The sequence below is a fragment of the Rhynchophorus ferrugineus genome, unplaced genomic scaffold, assembly GCF_030347505.1.
Source record: "Rhynchophorus ferrugineus isolate W39M unplaced genomic scaffold, kcgeb_rfMv2 rfM2, whole genome shotgun sequence".
NCBI classification, from domain to species: domain Eukaryota; kingdom Metazoa; phylum Arthropoda; class Insecta; order Coleoptera; family Curculionidae; genus Rhynchophorus; species Rhynchophorus ferrugineus.
The window spans coordinates 49,418,327-49,431,941 of NW_027472581.1; the positions used below are offsets into that span (position 1 = coordinate 49,418,327).

The 13,615-nt window shown below is 27.9% G+C and overlaps 2 protein-coding genes and 1 long non-coding RNA gene across 5 annotated transcripts; 2 read left to right on the forward strand and 1 right to left on the reverse strand.

Annotated features, from left to right (window-relative positions):
• The first annotated feature begins 8 nt into the window (after window positions 1-8).
• GTPBP1 (GTP-binding protein 1) lies at window positions 9-4,768 on the forward strand. 2 transcript variants are annotated; one of them, XM_076395777.1, is made up of 13 exons: window positions 9-117; window positions 1,115-1,329; window positions 1,575-1,773; window positions 1,826-2,006; window positions 2,454-2,648; window positions 2,725-2,888; window positions 2,937-3,175; window positions 3,239-3,383; window positions 3,508-3,690; window positions 3,741-3,876; window positions 3,943-4,115; window positions 4,188-4,361; window positions 4,421-4,768. In XM_076395777.1, the coding sequence occupies exons 3-13, from the start codon at window positions 1,582-1,584 to the stop codon at window positions 4,610-4,612; spliced, it is 1,974 nt and encodes a 657-aa protein (XP_076251892.1). In that variant the 5' UTR covers window positions 9-117; window positions 1,115-1,329; window positions 1,575-1,581; the 3' UTR covers window positions 4,613-4,768. The 2 variants fall into 2 exon arrangements, with proteins under 2 accessions (XP_076251892.1, XP_076251893.1); XM_076395778.1 differs by lacking the exon at window positions 9-117 and adding an exon at window positions 737-963.
• LOC143191088 (uncharacterized) lies at window positions 4,769-5,276 on the reverse strand. Its single transcript, XR_013004406.1, has 2 exons — window positions 4,951-5,276; window positions 4,769-4,888 (listed from the first exon to the last, which is right to left on the reverse strand). It is a non-coding gene; the product is annotated as an uncharacterized LOC143191088 (long non-coding RNA).
• Window positions 5,277-6,359: 1,083 nt separating this feature from the next.
• Window positions 6,360-12,891, forward strand: Hsepi (D-glucuronyl C5-epimerase). 2 transcript variants are annotated; one of them, XM_076394169.1, is made up of 9 exons: window positions 6,360-6,394; window positions 6,553-6,673; window positions 6,725-7,323; window positions 7,430-7,682; window positions 7,736-7,896; window positions 7,949-8,112; window positions 8,311-8,428; window positions 10,054-10,216; window positions 10,268-12,891. In XM_076394169.1, the coding sequence occupies exons 2-9, from the start codon at window positions 6,614-6,616 to the stop codon at window positions 10,523-10,525; spliced, it is 1,776 nt and encodes a 591-aa protein (XP_076250284.1). In that variant the 5' UTR covers window positions 6,360-6,394; window positions 6,553-6,613; the 3' UTR covers window positions 10,526-12,891. The 2 variants fall into 2 exon arrangements, with proteins under 2 accessions (XP_076250284.1, XP_076250283.1); XM_076394168.1 differs by having other exon boundaries at window positions 6,366-6,384.
• The last annotated feature ends 724 nt before the right edge of the window (window positions 12,892-13,615 follow it).

A 13,615-nucleotide genomic window follows, 5' to 3' on the forward strand; every position in this document is an offset into this window, starting at 1 on the left:
AGAGGATTGATCCATACAAAATCATACCTCGTCGGCTATCGTTTTGTGTGCGTGGATCCAAGTATAAATAAATGTCACCAATGACAGGTCAATATTCACAGCTGATAATTTGCTAAGGTAAAGATTTCAATATATAATTCAAATACTGTATAATGTTGAATAATGTTTTATGCAATTTCATGTAAACTTTATATTTTAAATAATTATTCATAGTATTATACATCTATAGCCTCAATCAAATTTCCATTTTGTTTATTATATTTTTTCATTATTGTTCCATATGTAGCAATAGCATAAATTATGTTTATTTTATAATGTATTAAAATTGCAATAACTACCTGGGTTTATTATGTTGATATATTTTTTTTATTTCCAAAATTCTGTTGTAATATTTAAAACTGTTACATAAACGTACTTTCCAGTGTTTATTTATAATTCATCAATCCTTATTAATCACTTATGTATTAAAACTAGTAATATTACACCAATGATATTTGAAAATATATATATAATAAACGTTTTAGTATAAGTATACATTATTAAACATTTATCTATTGTACTTAAATTATCTCTATAGTTAAAAAAAAGTATGTAAACAAAATATATTCTTGAAAAGATTGTTATAGATATAAATGTAGGAGAAACTGTTTAATTTTTTAAAAGATGCGCCTTCTCTAAATAAAATTAGGGGAAATACCAAAAGTAGTTTGACAGGGTTGCCAGATGACTATTTTTTAAATATAATGGAATAAAACATTACAAAATGGTTATCTTCTATAATTAAAATTAAAAACTATTTATCTGTGTAATTTAAAAATATTTTAATATTTTATAGTTTTATCTAAATATAATATATTATTGAAAAACTTATTATAGGTATAAGGATAGAAAAACTGTTTAATTTTTTAAAATAAGATGCCTTCCACGATCAAAAAGATTACACAACAATAAATGTATGTTGCAGTAAGTGTCGTCATAATGAGCAACTTAATTTGATAAACTCTATGGGTAAACTACATGTGTTGTTAAATATTGAAATTATTTTTATATTCTATATTTTTATTTTCTTTCATATTATATTGTTATTCTATTAATTATATTCTTTTTGTTGCAGATTTCCTAATCGATTTTCTAGATTTTTTAATGTATTTCCACAATTTAGGAATGCAAACAAGAAAAATTAAGTCATCTAGTTCAGTGATTAAAGTGTTAATGTCGATGCCGAATTCGATTTTCTCACGGGCAACGTAAGTTTCTGCGGTAAAATATTTTGACATTTTTCGCAGATATCAATTTTAAAGGAAATTCTTTACTTGGAGTTTAAATAAGGTGAGATTTGTTTTGAATGTTACTTTAATTATCTACTCTTATTTCTATTTTTTTTATGTTATATATTTATACTTTTAATAATTTACATTACTGATATATTTTAATAAGTTAAATAATATAATTTCTGTCATAATTTTTTATATAATATATATATTGATTTGTTACGTACCAGTGTTATAAACTAAAGAAAGTATGTTAAAATATATTTATTTCGAACAAAATATATTAATTGTATATTTTTAAAGAAAAATTATGACTGACTTGAAGGAAGTTCAGAGAGAATCTCTTAGTTCTTTCGTTGAAAAAAACGCTACAAAATGTAGTGAATATGACAAAATCCTGGGACGAAATGTATTGGTAGCTCCCACTGAGGAACAGTATGACTTGTTGCTAAAACGGTTGAAACAACAACTCGGCGAGGGAAGAGGCGAAGTTATTCTAGAGGTATTTATCAATCATTTTAATACAAAAAAAATGAAATATGTGCATTTTATAGATTGGGGCCTCTGAAGACGGCAGCGAAAATGGGCTACTAGAAGATGAGTTGGAGGCAGCAGTTGCCACATTGCAGTCTCTTGCAGAAACTCTTGAGTGTAGTTGTGTTAAGCTCCGCGAGCGCAAAGAAATGCGAGGCATTGTTGTTCAATATTTAATCAGGAAGGTCTTAGATCAGAGTGGTATGCATTTTAGTATTTAATATAAGAGTACCATTTTAAGAATAGAAATGTCAAGTTAAACTAAAAATAAGATTAAGATAGTAATTTCAGAAAATTTAGGAATAAGTTTACATTTAGATAATGGGTATCCAATTTTACACAAATATGTATACATCTTGGTATTATAATATAGAATAATAATCAGAAATAAATCATTACAGTATCTTGAGATACCTCCATAAAGTACATCCAATAAAAATAATTTCCTGCAAACAGGTTTTAGATTTGCGTTACAGTAGGAGTCATGAGATAATTTTGATGTAAATTCATGCGATCCAGAAGTTGTCAAAAATGATTTCCAGTATTGAGATACGTGTATGAATAGGCACTCGTGATACAACCAAATTCATGCATGCATTTTAATAACTGATTAAATGGAAAATAAACACTATATTTTGGCTGTTTCAGATTTTCTAGAAATCCGCGTAGCAGTAGTTGGAAATGTAGATGCTGGAAAATCAACTTTACTAGGTGTTTTAACACATGGAGAATTAGATAATGGACGAGGTACCGCTAGGCAAAAGTTATTTAGACATAAACATGAAATGGAGTCTGGTAGAACAAGTTCGGTTGGAAATGACATTCTAGGATTTGATGGCGAAGGCATGTAACTAGCGAGTTTATTAGCGAACAAATCAATTAATGTCAGAAACAGTTGTTTGATTTTAATGTATTATAGGAAACGTTGTAAATAGACCTGAACATGGATCTTTGGATTGGGTTAAGATATGCGAGAAAAGTTCAAAAGTAATAACCTTTATCGATTTGGCAGGTCATGAACGCTATTTAAAAACTACTGTTTTTGGAATGACCGGACATGCTCCAGATTTTGGAATGCTTATGGTAAGTAAATCGACATAATTATCTTAATATAAGTTGTATAATTTTCAGGTTGGTGCCAATGCTGGCATTATTGGAATGACAAAAGAACATTTAGGATTAGCATTAGCATTATCAGTCCCAGTATTTGTAGTAGTTACTAAAATAGATATGTGCCCTGCAAATGTATTACAAGACAATTTGAAAATGTTGGTGAAAATACTTAAATCACCTGGTTGCAGAAAGGTTCCAGTAATGGTTAAAACACCAGATGATGTTGTTATGAGTGCCACAAATTTTGTATCAGAAAGGTACTTTTTTTAAACAGTATAGAATTTTATGTTACAAGTACATATATATTTTTTTTCAATTAGACTATGTCCAATATTTCAAGTCTCAAATGTCACTGGAGATAATTTGAACCTGCTAAAAACATTCTTGAATCTATTGACTACAAAAATGGAATATCATGAAAATGAACCTGCTGAATTTCAAATTGATGATACATATTCAGTTCCAGTAAGTAAAATTATATTTGATTTCACTATAATCTTTTTCTTTAATTGTGATAAGAGTATTATTTGTGTAAAATATTGATTCCAATTGTTTTAAATTACTTTAACTAAGGCGTCATTAAAATTAGGGTGTTGGAACAGTGGTATCAGGAACTACACTCAAGGGCGTGATAAAGCTAAATGATACTTTAATGTTAGGGCCTGATCCGTTAGGACATTTTATACCAATAGCTGTAAAAAGTATCCACAGGAAAAGAATGGCTGTAAAAGAAGTTAGAGCTGGGCAAACGGCTAGTTTTGCTCTAAAAAAGGTAACTTATGTTTATTTACGTTTATATATGTAATCTTGATGTACTTATAGATCAAAAGGTCGCAGATTAGGAAAGGTATGGTTATGGTATCCCCAACTTTAAATCCGCAAGCGTGTTGGGAATTCGAAGGAGAAATTTTAGTGCTGCATCACCCAACAACTATTAGTTCTAGATATCAGGCTATGGGTAATCATCTACTAATTTATTTAATAAATATTATAAAGTAAAGAAATACCTATTATTAAATTTTAGTGCATTGTGGTAGTATTAGACAAACAGCAAGTATAATATCTATGTCAAAAGACTGCCTTAGAACTGGAGACAAAGCACTTATTCATTTTAGATTTATTAAACATCCAGAGTATATGACTCCCGGACAAAGAATGGTGTTCAGAGAAGGACGCACAAAAGCTGTTGGCAATGTGGTTAATATTTTATTTTTAATTGAAAATATTAATTTTTATAAAATATTATATATTAAAATATGTACTATTTAGGTAAAAATCATTCCACAATCATCTCCTACTCATCAGGGCACCAGAGCAAAACAAAGTAAACAACAAAGATATGGACAAGGTCAACAAAGGTATAATAAAGATACTATGCAAAAAAACAAAGAGGAAAATCTAGAGAAAATAAAAATTGAAGAAAAGGAAAATTATTTAGAAGAAGTAATACAAATCAAAAGATTTATTTATAACCGAAGACTTATTTTTAACATGTATTATAGCTTTCAGAAGTTGGTAGCTCCAAGACAGAAACAGCTTTTGAAAGCAGTACTGATAAACGTGAAACTGGACAACCAGTAATTAAAAAAGGAAGGAATAGGCGTGGTGGAAAGAGCAAACATAAAGGGCCTATTCCAGATAACAGTAATATTACTCCAGTACACTCTAATCGTACCACAGCAAAAGTACAATAACATATTACAGTGTTTTTTCTTATTTAGAGTTAGTTCATTTTTAGTTATTTTAAGTTGTAATAATTTACAGACCTGTTATTCAATGCTACAATGTTTTCATATTTAACAGTCCATTTAGAAATAAAGCTAAATGCAATAAAACAGTTGTGTGCTCAATTACGTTAGTTCATTTTTATTTATTTAGTTTAGTTCTTCTTCCTCTTCTTCGTTACATAGTTCATTTATTGTTAAATCCAGTTCTGTTGTATTAGAATCATCATCAATTTGTTTTTGCAACTAAGAACAAAATGGTAATATAAATTTAATTCCTTATATTCACTATATGAAAATATAAATACCTGTATCAGGTTGGTTTTCTGGATATCAACATTTTGATCTACTTGAGTACTTCCATAGTTTTCTTCAACAATAGCTCTTAGATGCATCCATTCTATTGATGTTTGGTTAATTTCTTTATCAATATTTTTCAATAGTGCTGTTAATTTTAGCTCTAAATTTTTTAATTTCATCAATTTCGGAAGTTCTAAATCCATTTTTCAAATAAATGTAAATAAACAAAATAATATAAAATAAAAATTATTTATGCTCTATATAAAGTATATATTGATGAAAACTGAATAATATTTAAAATAGTATGTTGGATATGGACTTATAATATATTTATTTATCTACGTTATCGAAATATATCGATTATGTTCTAATATATCATATATAAATTATAAACTTAAGAATTATTGAGCTCGACCTTAATAGGTGACGCTGGAGAGTTATTTTGCATGGTCCGAACATTGCAAGTACCGCCATCATCTTTTTCAGACATTTGATTGATTGATTTAAATTTCAATTACATCAAATTATCGGTAAAGGAAATATTTTAATATAATTAGCACCTGATTATTATTTTAAAAATATCGTACAATTATGGTGCAATTAAAATCTAAAATTTTTTTAAAGATAGTTATTTTTAACGTAAATTACAGTTTTGTTATAATGGTAAACTCCTTCAATTGTACTTTCAATTTGTAGTTGCAATTTCTAAATTTTTGATGAACAACAGAAATTTTCTAAAATGCCGAAATAATATGAAAATGTACTATATGATTATAATGATTAAATTATATTGATGAAACTAGAATAAAATATTACATCTGAAGAAGTCAGATAAATCATCAAATCTCGAAATCATTGATAAAATAAATAAATGTCTTTTATTGTCATTTTACTCCGTTAATTAAAATTATTAAATAAAAATAAAGAGACTTCATACTGTTATTTAAAATGTGGCAAAACTAGTAGGGTAGAATTTAACGAGGGTTTACTGATTGAATAATGTTTATATGGAAATTGTCCAGATTAAATAAATTTTGTGTCGTGAGAGAGAGAGCGGTCTTTTATTATATATATATATATATATATATATATATATATATATATATATATATATATATATATATATATATATATATATATATATATATATATATATATATATATATATATTCAAAAAAACTGTAGTTAAACTAGTGTATTAATATTGCTATTAATATTATATAATATTATATTATATTATTATTATATTATATTATATATAATATTATTTATATTATATAATTATATAATATCGCTTATTAACTAAAATATTACTAATAATTTTTTATATATGGTATCATATATTAAAGAGCCCACATAATTTGTGAACTAAAATAGAAAGAAGAAGACATTTTGAATGCTCCACTGAATATAAAAAACAGCTGATTATTTCTATCAAAACAGTAAGATTTGGTACATAATTCTGTTTACATATAACGTATTTTGATCTAATTACTAATCTTAGTATAAAATAATGTCAGCTAATCTTTTAATTAATATGAAATAAAGAAAAACGTTAAGTCAATGATTTGATAAGTATGTTTATTTTGTAACTACTATTTTTAAATTAGAATATAGTGCCCTGGAAGATCAATTACCAAGTTTATTAAGTAAGACGATGTAAAGAAACTAATGACTACCTTGCAATTTTCTAACGGCTGTTCACAAAGCCAAAAGGCATATACTTCCAAGGTATGTGAAACTGTTGATAGGTTTATTATTTTAGTAATATATTGCTTTTAGGACCCACCATTATTTTTTGTAATGATGAGGTTCAATATTAAAAACGCTATATTATTATTACTATTAGCTATTATTTTAATGGTAGTTGTCTTGTATTCAATATGTCCTAAAACAAATACCAATGTTCAGAATGGAAGTGATTTAAATGAAAAAGGTTTTGATATTCAAGGATCAGAAGAAATAGACTGTGATATTAATGGGGAATATGTTATTGGGTGTAGAAAAGAAGGTGAAGAAGTATATATACCATTTTCATTTCTTCATCGGTATTTTGAAATATATGGAAAATTAAGCACTTATGATGGCCTAGAAAAATTTGAATGGTCTCATAGCTACAGCCGTATTTATCATCCAAAATCTAAATATGAACCAAGAGGAGTATATATGTATTTTGAAAATTACAATGTTGAAGTTAGGGATAGAGTTAAATGTGTTTCTGCCACTGAGGGTGTTCCAGTTTCTACTCAGTGGGAAAGTCAAGGTTATTACTATCCAACTCAAATTGCTCAATTTGGTCTATCACATTATTCAAAAAATCTAACAGAGCCAGAACCAAGAAGAAAATTAATTGATGATGGTGAAAAAGAAGTTGCCAAGTGGTAAGTAGTTTAATTAAAGAAATTAATTTTAATTTAATAATTAAATTAATGGATTATTAAAATAAGAGAATATGTTTATGTTACAAATTGACATTTGTTTTATTAGGATTATACCTGCTTCAGCAACATTAAACAGGATATTCATTAAAGAATTGAACACTCAAGCATTTGAATTTAAAACAAGTGAGAATTATATAGAACCAATCAAATTGAAAATGGATCATGTACTAGATTTTGTGATGATGGTTGATATTTTGTTAAATGGAAACAGCAGTTTGACTGTTGTTTTGCAAAACAGGGAAACAAAAGATGCATACTTTTTGCATTATATTACTACTGATATTTTAATTACTGTTCAGGTAAAATGTTCAAACGTAGCACTAGTTAATAAATGAGGATCTTGAATTTTTAGGATAGTAATATCTATCATGGTATTGGAATGATACCAAAATGGAAAAGGCTTACACGAGATTTAATAGTAGATCTTCAAAAGGGTCTGAGCTATGCTAGCAAAGATAAATCTAAACATAAAATTCCAAGATCTAAGTTAAAAATAATTAATATTAATTTGAGGTATATATTTGTATATTATGTAAAATTATTTTTAAAAATGTGTCTTTTATAGAGGGTCTGGTGCTGTTGATAATTTGACCTTGTCTTCGTCAGAACATATCCAGCAATTTTATGATGCAGCTGAATGGTTTGTGAAACATCAAGATAAAGAAACTGGTGGATGGCCTATTCCAGTTAAAAGAAATTTAGCTTCTGGATTTTTGGTCTTAGAAAAAGGTATTATATATTCAAGATTTTATATTTGTTAAAGTTTGTTAACAAGTGAGTTTCACAAAATAGAGGCAAATATAATTTGAAAATCTTTTTAAAAAACTAGGATAATTTTTAAAACTTAATTTTATAAAATCTGAATATAAAAAATGTCTAAAATTAGCCTGAATATGGCCTCATAATAATGCATATAATATTTTACAGGTTGGTTGTCTGCAATGGGGCAAGGTCAAGCTATATCTGTACTGGCAAGGGCATATTCTCATTCTGGAGGAGATCAAAGATATTTACATGCTGCTGTGAATGGTCTAAAACCCTTTAGGTATATATGTTTTTATAAGGTTTTATAAGGGTGAACAAGTTGATGTTAAAATGGAATGAAACAAGATGTGTGTGAGATATTAATCAAATTATGTTTTTATTTGAAATACATTAATACATCATTCAAATGTCCGTTGCGACTTTTCACTTAATCACCACTTTTCACCGAGTAATCTAACTTTAATCGCGATGGCCTGCGTCAAGTTGATTTCAGAAAACCTCTCAATAAAACTTCTAGTGGAGTCAAATCGGAGGGTCGTGGTAGTCAGTTCACGTCATCACTGTGAGAGGTAATAGCATCAAATTATTCATACCGGATGTTTATTGTAATGCCCGCCTTGAGATATATAGCGCCATCTTGTTGGAACCACTTGTTATTTAAAGACCAAAATATTTATTTTGAGAACGTTTTCGAAGGTGTATGAACTAAAGACATTACTGCACCCTAACGTTCGCACGAAACTTGTTAATATAAGGTATAACAGGGTTGTGGTTGATTTTCAAAGTAAATTTTATGAAGAATTTGAAAATTAATCCAAACACTAATCAATTATATATGTATTGTTTTAATCAGTGATCTTTTTCCATTTTTCTGGTATAATCATAATTCCGTTGTAAGCTTAGCGTAGCGAAAAACGGAGCCAAGTAATTTTTGTGAGTTCCTTTTGAAACCAGCGAGAGAGCAGATACCAGAACAAACGGTCCGGCTATATGGTGGATGCATCAAAATTTCCAAGCCAATCTCTGGTAATTCTTACCAGTCCACTAAAGTCGAGGAACGAAAGCGTTGACGTGATGGAAGACAGAGACTTTCGTATTAATCAATTTTGGTAGTTTTTTTATCATCTGTTTCAATCACATTAGCTGTTCTCATTAGACAGTTGAGCAGCTCATGTTGAATAAGTTCTTTCCTTTCTAATCAAACACATGGTATTCCTTTCCTTTGCAACTTTTTATGCGTCACGGAGGTTTGACTATGATCTTTTTCGCAAGTTACTTTTGTCGCCTATAATCATTCGTTTCAAAAACGGCTCGATTTCTTTTAGTTTCAGAGGTTAATTTGTGTTGCGAACCCAATTATCGATCGTCCTTTTTAAGCAGTCTTGTGTAAATGATTCATGACTATTTTATGGTCATTGTTTAGTTCCATAGTAATGTTGCGAGATAAATGATGTCGGTCTGCTTCGATATTTATGACTTTTTTAACAATTGATCGGCCAGGGTTTCAATACTGGCCACCACTGAAGAACTTATTGCTGTAAGCATCACACCCATTTTCGATCATCATGCGTTCCATTTTTTCTTTTTGAAAAATCAAAATATGACGAAAATAGTTTCTGGAATCTCCAATTTCAAAGCACAAGAATTTTTGATTGATTTTCTATAGACCGTTACCTATAAAAGTCTTCGAAGCCACGTCAGTTCAGGATCTTGTGTAAATGCATGACCAAGTCTCGTTCACCACAAAATTAACACTTAAAATAACTTGTCATGGACATTTGATATGATTGGCTGATTAATAAATCACAGATCCAAATATAATTCTTAAAGGCTGCCAATATGCCATCCCAACTAAAACATTGCTTTTTATTGTTTCTATTTGTAAACAATATTTTTATTTTCTAGGATTTCAAGTTCAGAAGGTGGTGTTCTAGCAATATTTCTTAATAAATATAATTGGTATGAAGAATATCCTACAAAGCCACCTTCTTTTGTATTGAATGGCTTTATCTTTTCACTGTTAGGCCTGTATGATTTAGCCAATATAGCCCCAATAGAATATGCTGAAGTAAGGATCATGAAGTTTATCCGCTACCGAATTTAATGTTATTACTTTCAGGAAGCGGAATATTTATATAATGATGGTATAAGAACTTTAAAAAATATACTTCCATTTTTTGATATGGGCAGTGTCACATCATATGATCTGCGACACTTCACTTTGGGAATAGCACCAAATTTGGCTAGATGGGACTACCACGCAACTCACGTAAATCAGTTGTTGCTGTTGAGTACCATTGAAAATGAACCACTTTTTAAGAGTACTGCAGAACGTTGGATAGGTTATATGAGCGGTAAAAGAGCAGATCATAATTAGTCACTGATGTTATTATCTTCAAAACTGGAGAATTAGTTGAAGTGCCAAATTATGACAAAATTACCAAAAGAAAATTAAATACCTTTCAATGAAGTTGAATTATGTACAAAGCTCTCACATAATTGTTCTTGTTGATATGAAATAGTGGACAATATAGAGTGGAACAGATTCGACTGTATCTCATTTTAAAAGGCTCGTTATAACAATATTGAATATCAGATTATCTCTATATTTTCCATTGTGTCATGTCAGTGTTCAGATTTATTTTACCGCATATTTTTATGATCTAGTTTTACGTTTTTTTTTTAATTAAATTGTTTTGTGACTAATTTTTATATTCAAAAAGTATTCATGTAGCTTTTATTTATATTGTGAATTCATACTGAAACGAATCGGAATCCGTTCCTTGCATTAAACCAAGATCAGCGAGAAAAATAAAAGTAGAATGAAGCCTATAGTGATATTTTAGCCGCTCTGAAAGTGCAACATTTAATACTTGAATTCGATACATTCCATAAATATTTCAGTCATTTTAGGGATTTAGTTAATATTTATATAGCATGATAAATTTTAGTAATAAGTTTCTCAGTGGACAAGCATATTTATTTATTTATTTTCAACTAAACATTCATAATCTGACCTAAAGGTAATTGGACAATAACAGATGCTGCTATACACATTCAGATTATCTGAAACAAAATACATATTTTGATTGGCCTGAGGAAGTTTTAAATAAAGAATGAGAGACTGAGGGAAGTTGAAAAACTTTAGTTATATTTTTAAGTCCAATATGTGAAAGTACTTTTTTGCATTAATTAAAAGATTTGTGCGTTTAAGTGAAACTCTTAATGCAATCGCTTATGTACATACAGGCATAATATAGACTTGTACAAAATTAACAGACATTTAATGGGCCAAATCTTTTTCAACTTTTTTTTTCGACTTAATGTTTAGGTCCAAATATTTTTAGTTTCTATGTTAATTAACTTGAATATTGTAGCATGTACAGAATAATTTTTAGGAATACAGAAAATGTGATTTGTGGAATATTTAAACGCTTAACAATGTTCTTTCTTCAATACGTAAATTGATAAAAAAAAGTGAAGTCAATAATACGATAGAGTTTTAGTGATCTAATATTTGATATTGAAAATGATTTTTAAAAAATTTCAGTTGTAGCAATAATGAATTAATATAGAAAGCTATATTTATAATATATTGCTGAAGCTATCATATTTATCCTAATTAACAGAACATAATTTATAGGGAACATGTATTAATATTCATCTTTAATATGACATATTTCAATCATACATACATTTCTATCATATATTTATGTTAATATTCTCTGACATCTCTAACTTTGCTTTCAATTCAGTCTAATGCTGTTTAAAATAAGATTTCGTGAAATGATTACATAGATATATTGATTGAATTGTATTATTCAGTAAAATCTATCTAGTCATTTTATTACTACAGCCGACAAACAGAGTACTTATTTTTTTTTCGATATAGAAACTAAATTGTATTTAATTTTGTTTCATTTGTTCAGTCTTTTTTTATAGAGGGTCCATAATTGTAACTCATGTAAAAATAATGTACATACACTGGTAGGAATATTATGAACACTACAGTATTGATCAAATGCACCATATGTTATTTAATTTTGTACAAAATTAACAAAAACGATATTTCGCGCGTTTGAGAACTGCGATATTCCTTTTAAATACGGATCCATTAGCAAAATTAATTTTTCAATCTAGAAATGAAGATGTAAGTGTAACATTATTAATAAGAGTTGTTTGTTTGAAATATTATATCTCCTAATATATCTGGTCATGCACTTTTCTATAAATACAATCCGATAAACCTATGAGCTTACTAGATGACGTATACAATCTCTGCCATCAAATATATTTATGCTTTTTTTTAATTATTACACAATTTTTGTTAATATGCCATTAAACCTTTCCTTTATTAAATTTATAATTTCAATATACTTATAGTGAAAATAATTGTTGTTCTTTGGTATTAAAAATTATATAATACTTAATATATTGAATGTTCCTTTTGTTTAATCCACAATCATATGATTTGCTATGTACTTATTTATATCTTGCCTTTGAATGTGAATATACCAATTAAAACTCGAAAATATATTATTTAAATCATGTTCATTTGATTTTACTAATGATAAGTTTATATTTATTTAGTTTTAGATAGTATGCAAATTCTAGCCCGTCCTATTGTTATTTTTAAGTAATAGTTTCTTCTTTGATTTCTTTTAAAATATATTTCCAAAAAAATATATATTAAAATTAAGTGACTGTGACAATAAGATAGGAAAATATACTATTAATAATTTATACATGTTGTTTAATTTTACTTTGGTTTTATATTTTCATATCATTAATGCGTATCATTGCATTTAGTTGATGTATAACGATTATAGTCCTGTTTTAGGATTTTTTAAACGATATTGAAGAAACTTCTTACAAAATAAAAAATTATATCATTGAAAATATTGTTCATTGTCCGATCAGAAAAATGACATGGTCTTTATAGCGGTCTAAGAGTTATCCGATTTCGGATATCTTCCATGAAAATGGTTATGCTAATTAATACGTACAGATGTTCCAACATTTGTAATAGATTAATGTTATTAATAAAATAAAGCTGTAAACAATAGACAAAATCTAGTTTAGTACAATTAACACAATTTATACAATTAAGCCCATTGATGCCACCATTTAATTGAAGTTGTCTATTGATAAGTGGAAGTGGTATTCTCTGGAAGTATAATTTTAAAAGCATCACTACATAGAAGTCTATTGATGTAATCTGATGATTTTTTTTCGGTTTATTTATAGATTTTCAATCATTTAAAAAGATTTGAACCTGCTGTAACCTTAACACATTATACACAACACTGAAATTTTATTGACAATAATTTAGTTATCATCAAAATTGAAAGTACACAATACTTGTAGCAAGATAAGAATTTTCAAATGTTAAGGATTTAGGATCTTTTTCGTGAATCATCGAATGTTTGTGTTACTGATACCAAATTCCATCATTTTATATTTCTTA

What these genes read in the sequence shown, in the direction of transcription:
- Hsepi (XM_076394169.1), top strand. Translation starts at nt 6,614, where the DNA reads ATGACTACCTTGCAATTTTCTAACGGCTGTTCACAAAGCCAAAAGGCA. An exon ending in ATTTTTGGTCTTAGAAAAAG is followed by an intron (nt 8,113 to 8,310) that starts GTATTATATATT and finishes AATATTTTACAG; the next exon opens with GTTGGTTGTCTGCAATGGGG. An exon ending in AATGGTCTAAAACCCTTTAG is followed by an intron (nt 8,429 to 10,053) that starts GTATATATGTTT and finishes TTTATTTTCTAG; the next exon opens with GATTTCAAGTTCAGAAGGTG.
- GTPBP1 (XM_076395777.1), top strand. Translation starts at nt 1,582, where the DNA reads ATGACTGACTTGAAGGAAGTTCAGAGAGAATCTCTTAGTTCTTTCGTT. An exon ending in TCTAGGATTTGATGGCGAAG is followed by an intron (nt 2,649 to 2,724) that starts GCATGTAACTAG and finishes AATGTATTATAG; the next exon opens with GAAACGTTGTAAATAGACCT. An exon ending in AGGAAAATTATTTAGAAGAA is followed by an intron (nt 4,362 to 4,420) that starts GTAATACAAATC and finishes CATGTATTATAG; the next exon opens with CTTTCAGAAGTTGGTAGCTC.